This window comes from Zingiber officinale, chromosome 4B (genome assembly GCF_018446385.1).
Source record: "Zingiber officinale cultivar Zhangliang chromosome 4B, Zo_v1.1, whole genome shotgun sequence".
In the NCBI taxonomy this organism is placed as follows: domain Eukaryota; kingdom Viridiplantae; phylum Streptophyta; class Magnoliopsida; order Zingiberales; family Zingiberaceae; genus Zingiber; species Zingiber officinale.
This window is the reverse complement of record NC_055993.1, coordinates 130,863,744-130,885,677: the sequence shown is the minus strand read 5'-3', so window position 1 is coordinate 130,885,677 and position 21,934 is coordinate 130,863,744. Positions and strand designations below refer to the sequence as shown.

The 21,934-nt window shown below is 37.4% G+C and overlaps 1 protein-coding gene across 1 annotated transcript; it reads left to right on the top strand.

The window, feature by feature from the left end:
* Positions 1-5,341: 5,341 nt before the first annotated feature.
* Positions 5,342-6,702, top strand: LOC121978694 (phospholipase A1 EG1, chloroplastic/mitochondrial-like). The gene has a single exon (XM_042531001.1). It carries the CDS (start codon positions 5,413-5,415, stop codon positions 6,700-6,702), a length of 1,290 nt encoding a protein of 429 aa, XP_042386935.1. The 5' UTR covers positions 5,342-5,412.
* Positions 6,703-21,934: the final 15,232 nt, after the last annotated feature.

Below are 21,934 nucleotides of genomic sequence, written 5' to 3'. Positions count from 1 at the left end.
CCTTATTTGTTTATCATTGGGATAGTACTATTATGTATTTGCTTATATATGTTGATGATCTAAAATAATAATAAACCCAGTTAGCCTCATTGACTAGCCCTGGGAGTGACCGGTCTGACCCCATGGAAGTTTCCCACTGGCCACTAGGGTAAATCAGGAAGAGTGCTCTATGGGCAGTTCAGAAGCCTAACATCCTTTGGTTGCTCGCCTCATTTGGAGAAAAAATTCCTGCAAAATATGCCATAGCTGGGAATTGAACTGCTGGTGCCTGGGTGACAACCTAGATGTCCTTTCGTGGCACCATAGTCCTGGAAACTTATGTTGATGATCTATTTATTATAGATAGTGATGCTTCTTTAACGCCATAGTATGTAACCTTAATGAAAAAAAAAAAGTTGTGACTAAGGATCTTGAGGCTCTTTTCTTCTTCTGTGGGGTTGAGGTTCGCCCAACTTCAAATGGTCTTCTTTTGTCCTAGCAAAAGTATGTCACTGATCTTCTCTCCAAACACAACATGCTAGACTCCGAGCCAATCTCCACTCTATTGCTATTGGCTCTCGCCTTACTCTGCATGATGGGTCTCTGTATTTTGATGCGACTAAGTTCCAACAGGTGGTTGAGAGTTTATAACTTCTCTGAATGACTCGTCTTGATATTTTCTTTGCGGTCAACAAACTCTCACAGTTTATGCATGCTCCTTCAGAGACACATTAGGGCGCTGTGAAGCGTCTGCTTCGATATCTCAATGGTACTAGGGATCTTAACATTTGTCTTCTTGCGAATACACCTCTCATCTTTTATGGTTAATTTGATGCAGATTGGATAGGAGCAGGGTCAGCTCAAGGCATAGGCCATTAAGGCCTATGCCTATATATATATATATATATATATATATATATATATATATATAGTTTAATAATATATGAGTTTGGATATTAAATATTTAAAATTATGGTTAAAATAAATTTTAGTGAAGATTTATTTTCATCAGTAATTTTAATTTTTTTACTATTCAAATTATATTTGGTCATTAATTTTTATTTTTTTATTTAATCAATAATTTTAATTTTTTTATTGTGAAAGTTAAATTTGTTTGATAATTTACTTTTATTTTTTATTAAAATTTGCTTGGTAATTTTTAATTTTTTACTAATAAAAATTTAATTTACTAATCAAAATTAAGTTTGGTTTATAAATTTAAAATATTTATCTGTTATATTTAATTGATATTTTTTATAAGGTTTAGAGTTTATGGTACTCTTATTTTTAATAATTCATCGTTGATATTTACTAACTAAATATTTTTTAGCTAAATGAATTTGATTGATAATTTATCGATGTTAAAATTGATACGAAACTCCCGCTATTGAGGTATCTTGGAGAAAGATCTATTGTATGCAATGACTATATCTACTACTTGAACCTATTACCTCTAGGTCACATAATAATAATTTTACGACTACGTTAAGATTTTCCTTCATTAAAGTTAAAATTGATTGATAATTTTTTTTAAAATAGTAATTAAAATATATATTAATAATATTGTAGTAATTATTATTCGTTGCCAAATTAGTTAACATAAAATATTTTAAATTTTTTAAATTTTACTAATAAAGAAGTGAGGTTTGACTAAGATAAAATTATTCCTACTTGGCCTAGTTGGTCACTGCTTCTAATTACATAAATAATCATTGGCAATGTATGAAACTGTCATTTTAAATTTTACTAATAAAATTAAATGTCTCTAATAATATTTTTAATATTTATTTTTTAAAAAAATATTAAGATCTTATTTTTTTAACACCTAGGGTCTTAAGAATTATTGAGACGACCCTGGAAAGGAGATCTGGATGATCGATATTCTACAAGTGTTTGTTATTTTTCTGGATGCTAATATATTTATTTTTCTGGACGCAACTTTATTATCCAACACTTTTGACGATGATCTGATTGCTCAGTGTTGGTTTGCTGCTCAGCAGTGGTCGAGTGTAGCAGTATCGTAGCAAAACAGTAGGAAGAAGTCGAAGCAGTCGAAACCCCAATCGGATGTGTAGAAGCTCGTAGAGTTGATATTGTAAAACCCTTGGTCGAGCCGCACTTTTATATAGTGTGAAAAGTGTCTTCCATAGATAAAAGTTTATCTTGAAAAGTGTTGATCCTTATCGCCAACAAAGTCAGATTTTATCCGATGGAAAGCGTCTTTCATAGCACCGAAGGCGTCTTCCATGAACGGTACTGAAGGTGTCTTCCGTCGCATGAATAGCATCTCGAGTACTGTTCACCCCAGGTAATTTTTGCTCCTTTTGCTTTACAAAATGTGTTAGTCCAACACAATAAATAATAATCTGCAAGACAAAGTTAGTACAATAATAATATGATTAACTTATAACTTAGACCCTGTCCTCCAGATCATGATCTAGTCAGGATCTCAATTTAGGTTTCTAAAATGGACCTAAATCGGATTGATGTCTACATCCCTTCAACCGGGACGCGTCCTCACTGAGTCACTCTCCTCTAGCGACTTATCTTCACTTACCAAGTGTCAAATTATCTCATCGACATCCAATCAATAAAAGAGTTAATTGCATTAACAAGTGAACGACTCACCATCAACCCAATGCAAAATACATTATAAATATATATGAATATATATAGTGTGAATGAGACCCATAATCCATCAAATATAAAATGCATCATACTAATATACCCATAATCCACCCAATGATACATTTTACTAATGAAATGAAAGGATGAACGACTTGCAATTTACTCGCTGAAAAAGGAATTTTGTATAAAATAATTGAAACCTCCCAAGGATCCTTTTTGATTGCGGAGCCACATAATATAAGTATTTGTCATATTTATTAATTCAGTATATGTAGTCATGCAACTCTTACAGAGCGCAAAGTCAAAGCTTATAGTATAAGTACTTCAATCACTTTCTTCATTCAACATAATTAATCATGCAACTTATTAAGAGCATGGAGACAAAGCTTTATGGCTTAAGTGATGCATTCATAGTTTTGTTAATTTGTACAAGTAATAACGCAACACCATTTTGAGCATGGAGCCAAAGCCCTGTAAAGCAATTTAGTCCTGCAACCCTTTTTAGAACCCGGAGCAAAAGTTTTATTTTAAAGATGGTTCATCTTTATGTATTTCTCATTCAGTATAAATAGTCACAAAATTCATTTTAGAGAGCCGAGTTAAAGCTCTATAGTTATTATATTGTTAATTTAATATGATTATATTATAAGAGTTAATTTTACAGTGATGAATAATAAACATAAATAATAATAGAGAGGACTATCATATAAAAAAAAAGCCTAAATTTCTCCATTAACAATCCTACCTTGGGGTCTTGAAGTATATATCAATAAGTTGTTATTGATTCAGCATCTCTGATTAAACAACAGAAATTGTTAAGAAAAGAGGGGGCAGCTGAATTAACTAATCAAACTTTTACCCCTGTTCATCAGATTAAATAAAGCTCAGTCAAATGGCAAAACAAAATGGATTTGTAATGTCTCCTTCAAAAGAATCAAATATTTTTCCTCCACTTTTCTATACCTTTGATCTTCAAATTACTTGCCCATGTTCCTCTTGTTCAAACACAGACACCTTTGATTCCATTAAACCTCCTTCTTCACAGTTCTAAGAAGCTTCATTGTATCAGATTTTCTACAAGAATGGAGAAGTTTTTCATTAAAACTCATATATCAGGAATATTGAGATGTTCTTGCACAGCACAAACTCTAATTATGTTTGGCCAAGTTGAGAGATACTTTTAAGACTTGGGGAACCCTAAAGAAGTCAAACTTTTCAAGGATGTTGTTGGTGGATAGATCATGAGCTAAGATTGCCGCAAAAAGTGCAGTGAAAGGAAAGGAGTTTGGTCAAAGGCAACAAGCTAGCCAATGGAGGGAGATGGAAGGCCTCTTTATTTAAGTTAAATTGGTCAAAAAGTCATGAGGATCAGTAGTTTACTTTGGAAAATCAAATGGAGGATGGAAGGAAGAATCTGACCAACTTCAAATACTTGTAGTCTTGTAACTCTGAGAGAGAGATGGCATTCAGATTAAGAGAGGAGTGATCAGGAGAAGAGGATGCATGGATTGGTCAAGGGCTGCTGTGGAAGCATATTGGAAATGGAACTCATTTAGAGGGTTTTTGCTGACTACTCTTTTTGGTCAATTGGGATTGATTGTTGGACAGGCTTCTTCTTCAATCTGTGTGATGCCATTTCAATGTTTGTATGTATCAATTTAAGAAGACTCAATCTATCGAGTTGGATGAATCTTATAAATTATAAGGTTTCGACTAGTTGAATGGACGAGTTAGATAAGTCAAACTAATCGAGTAACTCTAATTGAAGTAGTAGAATCAAAAAAATCAAAACAAGTTGGATAAGTAAAACAAATGAATTGAGTAAGCCAAACGTTAGACAGACAGACAAGTTACTTATATTTACTTAATCGTAAAGAAATTAAAGATATATTTTCTAAATTTTTAATTCCTTCCAAGAATATTAAAAAATAATAATAAATTTTAGAAAATAATTATGATAACTTTAAATTATTTAGACACATTTTATTAATTCTCCTTCTGTCTCATCATTTTCATTCATGAGAATTAAACAAAAGGATAGCGAAGTTTTTCCACAGTCACGAGAAAAATGACGTAAGTCAACGATGATTTCATTTGTCAAAATTTATTAATGGTCATTTCATTTCGTAGGAATACAAGATTTATGACGAGGGATCGATATTCAGGATGACGAAGGCGATACTCAACGGTCCAGATCTAATGAGATCCGATCGGACGAGAAAGAAGCGGCTTCTATAAAAAGCAAAAAATATCTTATGAAGGTTCCGTTAGCTTCGTGGTCGACTCTCAGCCTGGCGTTTTAGTCGAGCTGCTACCGAGGAGAATTAATAGCCGATGGCCGACGTCGTCGTTAGAGAGAAAGGAGGAGCTGCCACCGAGGCATTCGGGGGAGGCGTGGACTCTGTTTTTCCAGTGTCTGTTGAGTTTGGTTTAACTGGATCGGAATCGGATTGACAAAATCTATGAAAGATTTCCCAATAGATCTGTCTGACCAAAGTGAGGCGAGGTGGAAGAGAGAGAGAGAGAGAGAGAGAGAGAGAAAAGTAGTTGGTGCATTTCGGCGTTCATACGATTACAAACGTTGGCGCCATAGAAAGAGGAGAAGATGGAAACAGAGCGGTCAAACCGCCAAACTGAATTCGAGACGCAGTATATCGATCGATAGCGAACCTCACCGACCCATTTTTTTTAAAAAAATGGGGCAACAGAGAAACGCGACCCGATTTGACCGTTATCTTCGTGTGTATCTATATATGAGAAATCTGGCGAGCGTTGTTCTTCGGTCTGTTGTCGTTAGTTGTTGTCATGGCTACCGGCGCTTCTTCTTCTTCCGCTTGGGCCGTGAGCTTACATGCGAGGAATCGTCGGTGCAGATGGCGGAGCAGGACGGCGGTGGCAGTGGCGCCCGAGAAGCCGGCTGCTGCGGCGGTGAGGGTTCGGTCGCCGTCGTCGGTGGCGGAGTGCGGGTTGGCGAGTATGTGGAGGAAAATACAGGGGGCCGATGACTGGGCCGGTCTGGTCGAGCCGCTGAACCCGGTTCTGCGCGACGAGGTGGTGCGGTACGGGGAGCTGGTGACGGCGTGCTACGAGGCGTTCGATCTCGACCCGACCTCGCCGCGCTTCCTCAAGTGCAAGCACGGCAAGGCCCGGTTGCTGCACGAGTCCGGGCTCGGCTCGGCCGGATACGAGATAACCCGGTACATCTACGCGACGCCGCCGGAGATCGTGGGCCGCGGCGGGGGCGGAGGGGGAGGGCGGTGGATCGGGTACGTGGCGGTGGCGACGGATGAGGTGGCTCGCCGGCTGGGCCGCCGCGACGTGCTCGTGGCGTTCAGGGGAACGGTGACCAAGTCGGAGTGGGCGGCGAACTTGATGAGCTCGCTGACGCCGGCCCGGCTCGATCCGCACGACCCGCGGCCGGAGGTCAAGGTAGAGTCCGGCTTTCTCGGCCTCTACACAAACGAGCGCGGCCGGTTCAGCCACGGGAGCTGCCGCGAGCAGCTGCTGAAGGAGGTGTCGCGGCTGGTAAAGCAGCACGAAACAGAGGAGATGAGCCTCACATTGGCAGGGCACAGCATGGGCTCCGCCCTGGCGTTGCTTCTCGGCTACGACCTAGCGGAGCTGGGGATCAACAGGCGGGCGGATTCGTCGGTTCCGATCACGGTGTACTCCTACGGCGGGCCGAGGGTCGGGAATTGGGGGTTCAAGGAGCGGTGCGAGGAGCTGCGGGTGAAGGTGCTGCGGGTGGCCAACGTCAGGGACCCGGTGACGAAGCTCCCCGGACTGTTCCTGAACGAGAGCCTCCGGCGATGGGGCGCCGCCGCCGGGTGCTATGCCCACGTCGGGGTGGAGCTAGCGCTCGACTTCTTCGAAGTGAAGAACCCGGCGTGCGTGCATGACATGGCCAAGTACGTGGCGCTGTTGAAGGGCCAGCATAGCATTTTCAAGGAGGGGGCGCCCGCCGACAGCGGTATCAATTGGGCGGGGAAGGCGGCGGTGTTGCTGAGGAAGAAGATGGAGGAGTTGGCGTGGCGGCCGGACACAGCGCTGCTAAGCCAAGTGGGTATTTTGGTCCAATCACTGGGACTCATCTGAAATTAATTATCAGATATAATTATTAAAACTGTTATTTTTCGCAGTTCAAATACATGTACAATTGTGAGTAATAAATTATAGTTAATTCGTTATAGTACAGAAGGTATATGCTTCAATGACTGATGACTTGTCCAAACCTTTGCCATACCCATTTGTGAGCCTCCCGAAACTTCCAGTGTTATTTATTTATTTAAAAAAAAATAAGACATAGAATTTAGAATTCTGTGTTAATTACTGCATCCATCCGTAATTATTCAGTATTAATTTTTTATAAAAAAAATTAGGACTTGAGATTTAAGATTAGGATTTATAGTTTAAGATATAGTATTCAAATTATAAGAGAGTAAAAATTTTTAAAAAAATAATAGTAGGTGTTTACGGATGTATGTATAGTGATATATCACTGAGTTATAATATTAAGCATACTCAACAAATTTTTTAGATGTACACTAAACGTATTATATAAGATATGTAGGATATCATCCTCTATATAATATTTTGCACACTTTACTCTCCACCTCCATGAGCATTTAAAATTAAAAAGAAAAAAATTAATATTTCACATATAGAGATATATAGTTATGTTCTCTCACGCGGAGAGGCACCTTCTACCAGGTTCCCACGCGCGTCATCTACCCAGAGTGTACAAGTATAAACACACAGACATACATGAGAGAGAAAATATAGTTATTATATAATTAATACAACACAGCACCAGAGGACATGACACAATTAATGGATGAAAATTAAGTTGTCAAAATTTTATGATGTCAGCCCGAGACACACTGTGCTATCAGGTTTTTTGTTATCCATTTGATGTTAAAAGAAATCATCCTTTTGTTCTTTCTTTATGTTAAAATAAAATAAAAAAAGGCTTATCCTCTATAATTTATTTATCTGTGCGGTATTTTTTAGAAATTTTATGAACAAAAGTCATATTTTCATATTTACTATTCTTTATCTATTGAATCTATTCCATGGAAAATAATAAGTCTCTTGTACAATTTTTTAAAAATTATTTAATCGTTCAAATCTTTTTTTTTCTATAAGGGCAAAAATAAACAGAGCATTTTTTTTAATCATTAATATGGCGTCCGTCGTTCATAATTTTTTATTAAAAAATATCACATCCCATTAGTCCCCTATAAAATAATATAATGGTCCTTTAGTATTTTATTCGGCATTATTATGTTCTACTTCACACATTTAATTCTAAAGTATATGAACAGGATATATTTGAGTAGGAGTAATTACGAGACTATAACTATTACTGTAGTATAGTAGTTATGATTTTATACTAATTATCATAATTATAGTAATTATAATTTCATAATTATTATACTATGAATTTATCTTGATCAATAATATTCAATTTATAGTAATTAAAGTTTCATAATTATTATCATATGAATTTATCTTTTTCAAAAAAAAAAAAACCCTGCTGATTTTTTTCCCCGTAAATTATATGTTCAACGGTTGATAACGACTTAATTCAACGTGCTAAAGATAATAATTAATTGAAAAATATTAACAAATCCTCGTGTGGGCCCACCTAAGGACCCACTTTTGTATATTTAAGTTTGATGTTAAATTCGACTGGAAGTCATTTATGTTCATTTAATAGACATGTATCTTCCTAATTTTGAGTTTTATAATAATTAAATGGCGAGCTGTAAGTTAAGCCATCAAATGTAATTAGTCAACCAAATGAACAAGTTTAAACTGTTGTGTACGTGACAATTAAACCATAGTACCACCAACCATAATTAGCCAACTATAAATTGAATCGTTATTTAATGGGACCATTTAACACCCAACTAATTTGTCTTATTTCAAAGGTATATATATATATATATATATATTTGTGAGAGATGTCTTGAGCTATGATATAACAATAAGATATTCAGATTATCATCTAAGTATTTATGATTTAATTTACAGTTATGATAAATTTATAAAAATATTTTTCAAATGAGATGTGCAATCAAAAGATATTAGGTTTCTTGATCGCCCGCTGTGAGTGATTTTCGATTTATCCTAGTAGTCGATAAAAAATTTTTATAAGATCAAGTCGATTATCTAGAATTAATCAATGGCGCTAATTGGATTTATTAATTTTCTTTTTAATTTCAAAGGTATGATTAAATATCATTTGCAAATATTTTTTTTTAGTATTTTAAAAACCAGATAGCAAAAGTTTTAATTTTTTTAGTTAGAATGTCTATTATTATTGTCTAGACAAAAATAACTCTTCTACTTTTAAAAATCATTCCATCATGAGTATACATCTCAACTAACTCAAATAAAATATTATAGTGTCTTCAGATATATTATTTAATATTATTATCTCTATAATTATTCTCAAATATATTATCTAATTAGTTCATATTGGAGTAGTTAAAATTTTATAACTATCACTATTAAGACACTTTAGAAGTTAGAGAGGGAGTAATAGCAAAGGTAAGGGGGCACGGGGGTATGCGAAAGAACCTCTTTGCTCACAGAGCAGAGGAGCTTAGAGGCACTATATTGTGCAGAGATATTAAGGGAGACTACCCGTGACCATCCATCACTCACAACACCAGGCCAAGAACAGTGGTTGGCCTCGGAGCACCATGCCCCGAGCAACCTAGCGAGGTCGAAAGTAACAAAGCTCTTAAACTACAGCAAGGTGAACCTCTCCACCTTGCGAGGACTAGTCTCCGTACCGCTTCGGTCCGTGGAACAGGAGTTCACTACCAAGAGGAGGAACAAGAGCGAGGAGACAAGTATTGCAGCATGGGATCTTCGGTGGCTCATCAGTTTTTCCCTCTGTGACATAATTCTAACAATATGCATTGCTTTTCTGGCCATCCACAACTTTTTTCAGGTTGGTATCATGTGGTGGAGGCAAGGGGCACGGGGCTGTGCAGAAACACCCCTTGCTCTTGAAAATTCTATTAGTATATCTCACCTGCCCTCTGTTCGCACCCTCTACACCTGAATCAATTCCAGGCTTCCAGCGCTCTACCTACAGGCTACTGTCCGAGAGGCGAGGAGGAAGACGAGCTCGAGCAGGGGAGCATACTATAGAGTTGTAGAGAAGCGGAAGAAGATGACTCTTTTATTTTTTTTAAGCACCCACTTAAATTTTTGTCTGGATCTGCCACTGAGGGAGGGGTTGATTAGCTCTAATCGCTTCATTAAGTTGATTTGTTGCAGTGAAAACTTGAAACAATGCTAACACCCTTTATTTTACTTGATTTCTACCTCCTTGAGGTGATTAATCCAAGGGTCCACTCTCCATACTTATAGTACACTATGAAAACCTCCTTCTAGGAGGCGAAAAAGTCTTATACAAGTAAATATAAAAAATTCAATAAGAAATACAACAAGAACAAAGAAATAAATACAACAATGAACGACCTTTGCTCTTGATCTCTTATTGTTATGGATTGCCTCTTGATATTTGAAAAGTGCAACAACACTTGTCTCCGAGAAGCTTAGAAAACTGGCAGTGAGTGTGGAGAAGAAGATGATTGTAATTTGAATCTTTGAATGCCTCTATATCCCACGGATTAGGATTCCTAATAGATTGACTTTATCACCAATCAATTGTCACGTCAAATCTAAACAAATCTAGTCATTCAAACCTCACAATGGCTCTTTTCTTCTTTTCCCAATTGATTAACTGGCTTCAATTGATCACATGATCGATTACGAAGCCCACTGTGTGTTTGTAAATTCCTCCCAATCAATTACCTAATTGATTAAACTCCTCGTGTGGAGGCTACTATGAAAAAACTCTATTTCAGTCGATTACCCAATCGATTAAAAAGGGTTGAATCGATTAGCAAATCGATTCAACGTCTCTCTGTTCTCACAAAATTTACCTCAATGATTGGCTTCTGGCTGAATCGATTACCCGATCAATTCACCTCTCCTCTTCATAACAACACTCTCAATCGATCCACTAATCGAATGAACTTGGGCCAGTCAACTACCCAATCGATTGCTCCAATCCTAACTTATTTAAACCAAGTCTAGGGTTCCTTTATCCAAACTCTGGGCAACTGTGACCTGTTGAGACTTCCCCGCCAAGTATCCTATCAACCTTTGACCCACTTGGAATTTGTTAACTTTTCATTAGACTTTCGATCACCAAGTGTGGTGACTCACTTCGATTTTTCTTTGCCTGACCATAGTTAAGACTTTTCTCTTGCCAACGTGCAGTCCTCCTTGAACTACTTGGACTTTCCTTTGCCTAACCCTCGAGTTAGGACTTTCCTTTGCCAACGTGTGGTCCTCCTTGATCCACTTTGACTTTCCTTTGTCTAATCGTAGTTAGAACTTTCCTTTGCTAACGTGTAATCCTCCTTGACCCCACTTGGACTTTCCTTTGCCTAACTGTAGTTAGAACTTCGCTTTGTCAACGTGCGATCCTTCTTGACCAACTTGAAATTTCCTTTGCGTAACCATAATTAAGACTTTACCTTGCCTAACCTTCGAGTTAGGACTTTGTCTTTGTCTAACCTCTAATTAGGACTTTGTCAGTCAAGTATTCAGTCCTCCACGAGCTACTTGATTTTCCTCTCACATATCGTCAAGTATCTGGTTAACCTTGACCTGCTTGACCTCTTTCTGATATTTTCCAAACATATTGTTCAAATATTGAAACTCAAGCTCGAATCCACTCGAACTTTGTCAAACAAGTTAACCTTGACCAAAGGACGATTGCACCAATAATCTTCCTCTTTTTAATGTTGACAATATGTTTAAGTTATGTTAACCTATATTAGCCCAATTCTCATGCCAAATGCATGAATGTGATTTCTAACTTAAACCCCATATTTCTTCCCCCTTTTATACACATCAAAAACTCTTCACCTTAAGAGTCATTATATTCAAAGGAAACCAATGAAAGTTTCATACCTTTCATTATATCATATGCTCAAGCATAACTCCATCACAATGTAAGATTTCCAATCTTCCATTGTTTCCGCTACTCATCCTCGAGTATTCATAACAATGAAAATTTCCTATCTTCCATTGTTTCTTTATCCTTATATATATATATATATCATACTTTTAAGGAAGACCTCCCCCTCAAAACATGTACTAAATTTCTATCATTGCACCAATAATGACTTGGAGTTCCTAAACCTTTAGAAAATCTAAAATTAAAGTTCTGAGGTTAAAAATTCAATATTGAATACAAACCTCCTCCTAAACTCCAAATTAATCCCTTTTAACAATTCCTTTCTAATTTTCATCAAGAAAATTACCCTTAAATACCTATCAAGGCACTTTAGAAGGTTAAGAATGGTTAACATGACTAAACATGACTTAATAGACTGAAATCAGACCATTTAGCCAAAATTAGGTTTTTCCAATCGATTGAAATTGAGATTCAATCGATTAAGCTTATCTTAATCGATCAGCTGATCGATTTTGAAGTGTAATATATCACTTGATTGATTCCGCAAGCCTCTATTCTCATGGAAATCCTTCATCAATCGATCGCCTAATTGATTGGTGTACAATAATTGATTGGTGTACAGTAATCGATTGGCCAATTGATTGCTGTATATGATTTCCTAATTTCATATTTTAGCTTGAAATTCAGAAATCCCTAAATATTCTATAATTTTCAAAAAATCATAAAATTTTACATAAATATTATTTATGTCATATACTATCAGGAAAAAATAATTTTTTAATAAAAATTACTCTCATTTTTCAATTATTGATATAAAATTGGAAACCATTGAAAAACTTCAATATTTCACTCTAGTTTATATCCAACTAATCAATGATAATTTCTATCAAAAAATAGACTTCACAAAGGTTTTCTAAAATGATTTTTAAAATAAATGTCCAACTATGTTCTTTGGGTTAAATGCATATGACTTGTACACTTACTTTTCCAATGATTAGACTTCATATAATCTATTATTTTAATGATACTAAACTCTAAAAATATGTACTAAATCAACATCTTGAGTTTTATTCATTTTCTTAACATCTCACTTGTATCAATTGTGTCCCAAAAACACATACAAGCCAAACCTATAGTTTTTGTGAGATATAAAATAGATTTTCTCTAAACTAAGGATCATACATTTCTAATTAGGCATTGAAATTTTGATTAGCCAATCTAGGATATCAATTGATGTCATTGCCCTTAATTTTAAGAAATTAAAACAATGCATGAAAATAATTATAACGTACATCAAAATGAATAATAATTTTCAAAAGAAAAATTATCATAAATAATAATGCATATATGACATGGCATATGACATTTTCATAATAAATATGAATACAAAATATGATGTCATGACATATGATAGAGAACATAAAAATGATAATTTTATTATAAATAAAATACCTAGATTATCTATCTAAGTATCACTAACTAATTACTAAATTTAAAAATAATCCTAAGTTGCCCTATCTCCCTAAGAAAATGTCAAAATTCTAACTTGACATTTTTTTAACCTTTTAACCAAATTGTGCCAATTTAATCATCAATTCCTCAAAAATATTGGCACACTTTTACTCTTCAAGAGTAAAGATTTAAACCTTCAATTTTAAGGTATAACATTACCTTGAAAATGTCCCAAAGTATCAACTTTGTTACGATTGAGTTAACCACCCTTCCATTTAGAGTTGACACACTCTAAACTCATCTAGAGTGTAATGAATACACTCTTAGGAACCCAAAATCTATTGGTGTTTCTTGCGTATTCTAGGTACTCACTAGAGATAACTTCTCTTGATACATTCTTGATGACCTTCCTAGACTTCTTAGAAGCCTTAGTCACACTAGTCTCCTCTAAGTCAACTCTAGATATGTCTTCCCTTACAACCTTCTCAATGACTTTCTTAGGCTTCTTAAAAGCATTAGCCATGTTGATCTTCTTAAGATTAACTCTAGGAATAACTTTTCTTGTAACCTTGGCTTGACTCCTAGATCTAGGGCTAGTTCCATAACCATATGAACTCTATGGTATGTGAGGGCATATTCTTCTTGGTTTTTAATTTGTATCCCAAACCTCTCTTGTCATTGAATGACTCTTGTTCTTCTAAACCTAGGTTTTACTTCTTAGGCCCTTGGACACTAATTGTCATTTTCTTAAGGGTCTTCTCTAATTTATCAAAGCGTGACCTCAAGACTTGATTTTCTATTCTTAAATCCTCAAATTTGGATCTTCTATTATTTCCTTGGACACTTTTCTTTTTAGGTACACATTTGTTGTGATTTCTTGCCTAACCCGTTATCTACCTTCCTAACCTTGGGTAGATTAGTCCTAGTATGAAATGACTTGAAATTGTCATTAGGTTTTTTATGCTTTCTATTTTCATAATAAATAGTATTAAAATTATCAAAACTATTTCTAGCATGATTTTTATCATTATTTAGATAAATATCATAAACTAATGTTACTTTAATTTTGCACTTGGAAGCTCCACCTTGACTTGAGCTTCCTCCTTTCTTCTTGATCAGATTTTTCCCCTTTGAACATTGGTTCCAATAATGTTCTTTTTTATTGTAAGAAAAACACACAATGTGCTCCTTGCCATTGCGTATCACAAGGCCAACCTCCTTTGGCTTCTCCTTGCCCTTGGATGTCACTTGACCCTTCTTCTTCTCCAATTTAGGACACTTTCTCTTATAGTATTCGTTCTCCCTACACTCAAAGCATACGATATAATTTTTTATCTTTACAAATTGAAATTTTTATATCTTTACTTGTAAGGGTGGCATATGATCCTTCTTCGTTTGATCTAGAAGTATAAGCTTCTTCTTACTCCGATGTCAAAGATTGATGCTCCCCCTCAATCCTCGAGGTGGATGCTTCTTCAACTTCATCCTTAGATGTTGAGCATCTCTCAACCTCTAAAACCTCTTGTTCTTCATCCAAAGAGTTTCCTTCTTTGGATTTTGCTTCAATTTGCCCCAAGATTGGATCTTCATGAAGTTGTACCAACTTGCTCTATAGCTCCTTGGCATCTTGATACTCTCCAATCTTGTACAAAATGGTTTTTAGCAATAAATTAACCAATAATTTGGTTACTTTCTCATTGGTCTCGCATCTCTTGATTTGCTCCTCATTCCATTTCTTCTTCTTGAGAAGCTTTCCCTTTAAATCTCTCGGAGCTTCAAAACCCTCCATTAGAGTAAATCATTGCTCTATCTCTATCATGAAAAAAATTTTGACCTTTGATTTCTAAAGATCGAAGCTTCTAATTCTAAATGATGGAGGTGCTCGGATATCATATCCAAATCCATCTTAGCACTCTATTTTTGAACTTGAGATCCTTAAATGATAATTTTTGACTTGTTGAAATTAGGCTTTAAACTTCAAACTTCTTCTTCCTCTAGCTCGTTGCTCTCTCGATGATTAGTCTAATGAAGAGTGATCTCACTCTGATACCACTCATTATAACACTTCGGGAGCTAGAGGGGGGAGTTAGTTCCAATCGCTTCGTTAAGTTGATTTGTTGCAGCTGAAACTTGAAGCAATGCTAACACCCTTTATATTACTTGGTATCCATCTCCTTGAGATGAATAATCCAAGGGTTCACTCTCCTCACTCATAGTACACTATAAAAACCTTCTTCTAGGAGGTGGAGAAGCCTCATACAAGGGACATACACAAGTAAATACGAGAAATAAAATAAAAATGCAACAAGAACAAAGAAATAAATACAATAATGAAAGACCTTTGCTCTTGATCTCTTGTTATTGTGGATTGCCTCTTGATACTTGGAAAGTGCGACAACACTTGTCTCCAAGAAGCTTCAAGAATTGGCAGTGAGTGTGGAGAAGAAGATGATTGTGATTTGAATCTTTGAACGCCTCTATATCCTGTGGATTAGAGTTCCCAATCGATTGGTCTTACCCCCAATCGATTGTCACATCAGATCCAAACAAATTCGGTCGTTCAAACCTTGTAACAACTATTTTTTGCTTCTCCCAATCGATTACCTAATCAATTAATTGACTTCAATTGATCACCTGATCGATTACGAAGTTCACTGTGTGTTCATGAATTCCTCCCAATCGATTACCTAATCAATTAAACTCCTCGCGAGGAGGCTACTATGAAAGAACTCTGCTTCAATCGATCATCTAATCGATTACGAAGCTCACTGTGTATTCGCAAATTCCTCTCAATCGATTACATAATCAATTAAACTCCTCGCGAGGAGGCTACTGTTGGTGCGGGAAGCATCCGACGATCGAACTCGTGTTTTGAAAATGACAAAGAATTCAAAGTTAAGATGTTTTGTAGTCTAACAAGTCTACTTGAGGATTTCAGGAAAGTCCTAGCTGCGGTTAGGCAAAGGGTAAAACCCTAGGGGGTGGTTGATAGGACCTTTACTATTGGCTAGAGGGGGGGTGAATAGCCTTTCTTCGATTTTTCCTACAATCTTGTTAGCGGAAGCAAATGGAAATAAAGAGAATACAAGAGAACAATGCTAACTCCTTTGTTTACTTGGTCTCCACCTCCTTGAGGTGACTAATCCAAGGCACACACCCACACAATCAAGCTTCACTATAAACTTCTCCTTCACGAATCACAATCGAAGGTGGAGAAACCTTTGCACAATTTTCTCTTCCTCTTTACAAGAATGGAGAGGAGAATCAGGAGGAAGAGAGTGAATATCTGTAGACTCGAAGATCACTTGATGAGCACTTTTTCCAGTTTTGAACAGTAGTCTATCTTCAAGTTCTGACAGTAGCTTTTATAGTTTTCCCGACATCAGTCGACTGGTATGTATATCAGTCGACTGATGGACTTCAACGACACTAAAGATTTGATAAGATTTTGAGCCGTCATTTTGTAACGGTCGTCTACCAGTCGACTGGTACCAACACCAGTCGACTGGTACTTGCCTTCAATCAGCCTGTCGACATTCTGTTCGTTCTGTGCCTTGGTATCAGTCGACTGGTGTGGGTACCAGTCGACTGGTACCTTATACCTTTTAGATTTACAGCAATTTGTACAGTTCCAGTTTTACATTATTTACATACTTGAAATACTTCCTTAGCTTAGACTTCATGCCTCCAAGTACCTTCCCTCAGCCTTGCGCCCTTAGGATGCTTCCGTCTCCATGACTCCTCATCCTTGCGCTTGCCTTCAAGGGCTACCATTGGCTTTGTCATGCTAAGTCTCTATTTTGCCAATAGATCGTACCTCTGAAACTTTCCTTGCCAAGTTTTCATACTTGGTCTTCTCTTCATATCTGCTTACTCAATACTTATGTTAGATCACAATTAATGCCTAACTTAAACTCATTTAATCAAACATCAACAATGAGTAATGTCTTGAGCAAGATTGCTCCAACAATCTCCCCCTTTTTGATGTTTGGCAAAATTTGTTTAAGTTAGGTCTTTAAATGTACCATAACTATAAAGCATGATAATATCCATGAAGCATATAACATGAAACATGAAACATATAACATGAAACATATAACATGAAACATAAAAAATATCCAACTTAAACTTAAACCATCCAAGTCTCCCCCTTTTTGACAGACAACAAAAAGATCCTAGAACAACTCCCCCTGAATCTAGAATATCCACGAAGAGCAAGAGATAGAGATGGACACATGACAAATAATAAGATAAGACACAACCGAACATAGTGGAACTCACAAGACAGCAATAGAAAAATAGAGAAGTAGTCTGACAACCAGCATAGAAAAATAGCAACACACAATAAACGCTAAACAGATAATGTCATAACAGCATACACCCATCATAGTCTGACAACCACGTGTTCGAGATAAACAAACGATATCGCTATCGAAACCAAAACATATCTCGACACTAACAAAAGAAGCAGCATCCTAGTGATCATCACTGGAGGGAGGAGGGGGAGGAGCATGGTATGTCAGATCCCAGCGCTGCAGCATCACATACACCTCTGTCTGACGTTGCTGAGACGCAGTCCAATCCTGCCGGAAACCACGAAACTCCTGAAACCCCTGGCGTACTGTCTCCTCCAGCTGAGTCAATCGAGCCTCGACAGTCATAGGGGCTAGATCCGGCGCCAGTGCAGGAGCAGGTACGTCCGCCTCCTCCTCATCATCAGAATCATCCGCCTCCTGAGCACGCCATACCATCTCCCCCTGGCGTCTCTCAATACCTGCAAGAGATAGCTGGCGGGCCCCTATCTGATCATAGTCCTTAGATAACTGATGTTGTTGACCCCTCATGACATTGATACCCCGAGAGGCAAAGAAAGAAGTCAGGATGTGGCAGTAAGGCATGTACAACTTCTCATGGATAGGACTAGTGAAGTGCAAGATGGACTCAAAGACGTGAAGAGCGATGTTGACGTCGAGCCGGTGCTCCAAAGCATACATCATGACCAGATGGGGCAGCCGAATCTTGACTTGCCCCCGAGTGACTATGGGTAAGATACACGCAATAACAATCTTATAAAGAATGTTACTGCGGGCAGACATACGTGTGGCATCGAAGATGCGCCGCAGAGGAGCTCGAGGGGCATTAAAGTAATACTGATGTATCACTTCAATCGACAAATGAGAGAATGAATCAGTGAAGGGCTCAACAACTGTAGGAAAACACGTAAAGGAGCTATCAGAAGCCCGACACTCTAAGAAGGATCGAAGAATGCTGGGAGAGAATTCAATGTCGACACCACCTACACGAGACACCCATGCACGACCTCCGCTAGCACTAGGATGCAGATTGGAGTAGAATTCCTTACACAAATCCAGATTGACCATATGCATGCAATGCACTAGCTTATCCAACCCAAAATATAGAAGAGTATCCATGATATCTGGCACAATCTGAGTAAAATAAGTCTGATTCAGATACCGACAGGGTATCATGGCGAAATCAGTATTCTCAAACCGTTGCCGTGCGGCTTCGGAACGAAACCGATCCACCGAGGGAACGGGAGTGGACTGCCGGGAGGTCCCCTCACCAACCCTACATTTTTGCCTAACCCTAAGTGTATGAATGCAATACAAATGATCCAAGGACAGCCCCAAATGAAGAACACAGACAAGATCACAGTAGAAACAACATAGAACAACAAAAATATTAGGGTTTAAATCACAACCGAATCTTTGAGGAAAGCGTGGAAGAGAGATTACCTTCGTTCCATGGCTGAGAAGCAGGTGTAGGCAAGGGAAGTCGGTGTGGCGAGGAAATGGGGAAAGATGACAGGCTGTGAAACACGGTAGGAGAACCAAACGGGCAAAGAGAGGAAGCTAAGGGTAGATCGAGGAAGAAAATGAGGTTTAGGAGGCCGGAGAAGACCTGCGGCGGCACTCACGCGACGTCGGGACGCAGGCGACAGCAGGCGGTGGAAGGAACTAGGGTTTCCATCGGGCCGCCTGCCGCGCGGATCGTTATAACAATTCGGGCATCAGTCGACTGATGTACATATCAGTCGACTGATGCCTAAAACATAAACACACAGAATGATTCTGTTCGAAAAAATCACTGTTACCAGTCGACTGGTATCTGTACCAGTCGACTGATACCAACTTTTGCCCAATTCTTATTCGAATTTCAGAAACTCGCAGATAATTCTACAGACCATAAAAAAATCTCAAATTTTGTGAAGAGGTCTATTTGAATCATGTCTATTTGGGAAAAATGTACATAAAAATATGTCTATCACAGATCCCAAGATTGACACATACTTCAAAAGTAATTAGATTATGTAGTATACCCTTGAGTGAAAGTTCCAATTAGGACTTTCCTATAGTTTCTGTGCCTATGTTAGAGCAAGGTTCCTTTCCTGTATGTGTTTATATGGTATTTTGCATACCATAGAGTATGATACTTTTATCTCGTAAGAAAATATCCAATCATGTTCAAGGAGCTATGTACACATTAATTTTGCACAAGCCTTCCCAATGATTGGTCCAATTAAGGATCAATGTGACTAGATGTCATAATGGCTCAACACCATGCATCATAACTAACATGATGAACCAAATGCATCTTCCTAATATCTCACATGTTGTCTAAATACAAGCAAGGCACCCTAGGTCTTTGTGAGATACATTAAGGTATGTATTTAGCTTTTGAATTTATGTGATCATGAAAAGCTAAATCTATTATTCTACAAGGCACAAACCAAGCTCTCTTCTAATAGAGATAAACTCCGCTTCGGGTAATGGTTTGGTAAAAATATCGGCAAGATTAGATTTGGATTCAACATAAAGTAGTTCAATGTCTCCTCTTGCCACATGATCTCTAATGAAGTGGTGTTTTACCTCAATGTGCTTTGTTCTAGAGTGATGTACCGGATTTTTGGTTAAGTTAATGGTGCTCATATTATCACATAAGACCTTGACCTTGGAATAATGTAGCTCATAATCCTCTAAGGTATGCATCATCCAAAGTAATTGGACTACACAACCACCCATTGCCACATATTCGGCCTCGGTTGTGGACAATGCCACACAAGGTTGTTTTCGACTACTCCAACTTACAAGAGAAGGTCCAAGAAATTGACATCCACCGCTAGTACTCTTTCTATCCAATTTGTAACCTGCATAATCGGAATCGGTATACCCAAATAAGTCAAAATTTCTAGTTTTAGGGTACCAAAGTCCCACATTGAGAGTGCTCTTAATATATCTCAAAATTCTTTTTACCGCTACTAAATGTGACTCTTTAGCACATGATTGGTATCTTGCACACATTCCTACCGCGAATAATATATCCGGTCTACTAGCGGTTAGATATAGCAAACTACCAATCATGCTCCTATATTGCTTTGGATCCACTAACTTTCCTTCTTGATCACTTTCTATCTTGGTGTTTGTCCCCATAGGGGTAGTTGCGCCTTTAGCATTTTCCAACCCAAATTTCTTGATAAGTTCTTTAGCAAATTTGGATTGGTACACATAGGTTCCCTCATTTGTTTGTTTTACTTGTAATCCCAAAAAGAAACTCAATTCTCCAACTAGACTCATTTCAAACTCGCTTTCCATGTGTTTAATAAAATCATGAAGAAGGTCATTATTTGTTGAGCCAAAGATGATGTCATAAACATAGACTTGGGCAATGAAAATGTCTTCACCTTTAGACTTCAAAAACAATGTTGGATCAATTGTTCCTCTTCTAAAGCCCTTGGAGATTAGAAAGGATGAAAGTCTTTCATACCAAGCCCGGGGTGCTTGTTTTAACCCATATAATGCTTTCTTAAGCTTATAAACATGGTTTGGGCAATCTATACTCTCAAATCCGGGTGGTTGCTCTACATACACTTCTTCCTTAATGAACCCATTTAAGAAAGCCGATTTTACATCCATTTGATGAAGTTTAAAACCCATGTAAGCGGTATATCCTAATAATATTCGGATGGACTCTAATCGGGCTACCGGAGCATATGTTTCATCATAATCAAGTCCTTCTACTTGATTGAAACCCCTAGCTACCAACCTAGCCTTATTTCTAGTGACTCTCCCTTGATCATCCAACTTGTTTCTAAAAACCCATTTTGTTGTGACGATTGTACTATCATTAGGTCTTGGAACCAACTTCCACACATCACTCCTTTCAAATTGATTCAATTCGTCTTGCATTGCTAAAATCCAATCCGTATCAAGTAAAGCATCATCAATCGTTTTTGGTTCAAGTTGTGATATTAGAGCAACTTGACTAGTATGATCCCTAAAGTAGGATCTAGTTCTTACCCCTTGTGCCATATCGCCAACTACTTGATTGATAGGATGATCTTGATGGTGCCTTAAGGTCCTTGAGATACTCAAATCATCATCTTTGGAAAGGTCATTGTTTACATTGTTTCTTTCATCATCTGAACCATCTTTCCCTCCCCCTTGATCAATAATACCCCCTAAATGTAGATTTTGTAATCCTTGAGTAACGTCTTGATTTGGTTCACTTATATCCTTATCAATAGGGGATTTCCTAGGGTAAGTACTAGTGGATTCATCAAACTCAACATTGGATGATTCCTCAATCATTTGAGTCCTTTTGTTGTATACTCTATATCCTCGACTAGTGGATGAGTATCCAACTAAAATTCCCTCATTGGACTTGGCCTCAAATTTTCCTAAGTCATCTTTAGTATTAAGAATATAAACCTTACAACCAAATACTTTAAAATAATGAATTGTAGGGATTTTGCCATTCCATAATTCAAAAGGTGTTTTACCTAAAAACTTATGGATCAAGACACGATTTTGAATATAGCATGCGGTATTAACCGCTTCGGCC

Coding starts and splice junctions, on each gene's coding strand:
- LOC121978694 (XM_042531001.1), top strand. CDS start 5,413: ATGGCTACCGGCGCTTCTTCTTCTTCCGCTTGGGCCGTGAGCTTACAT.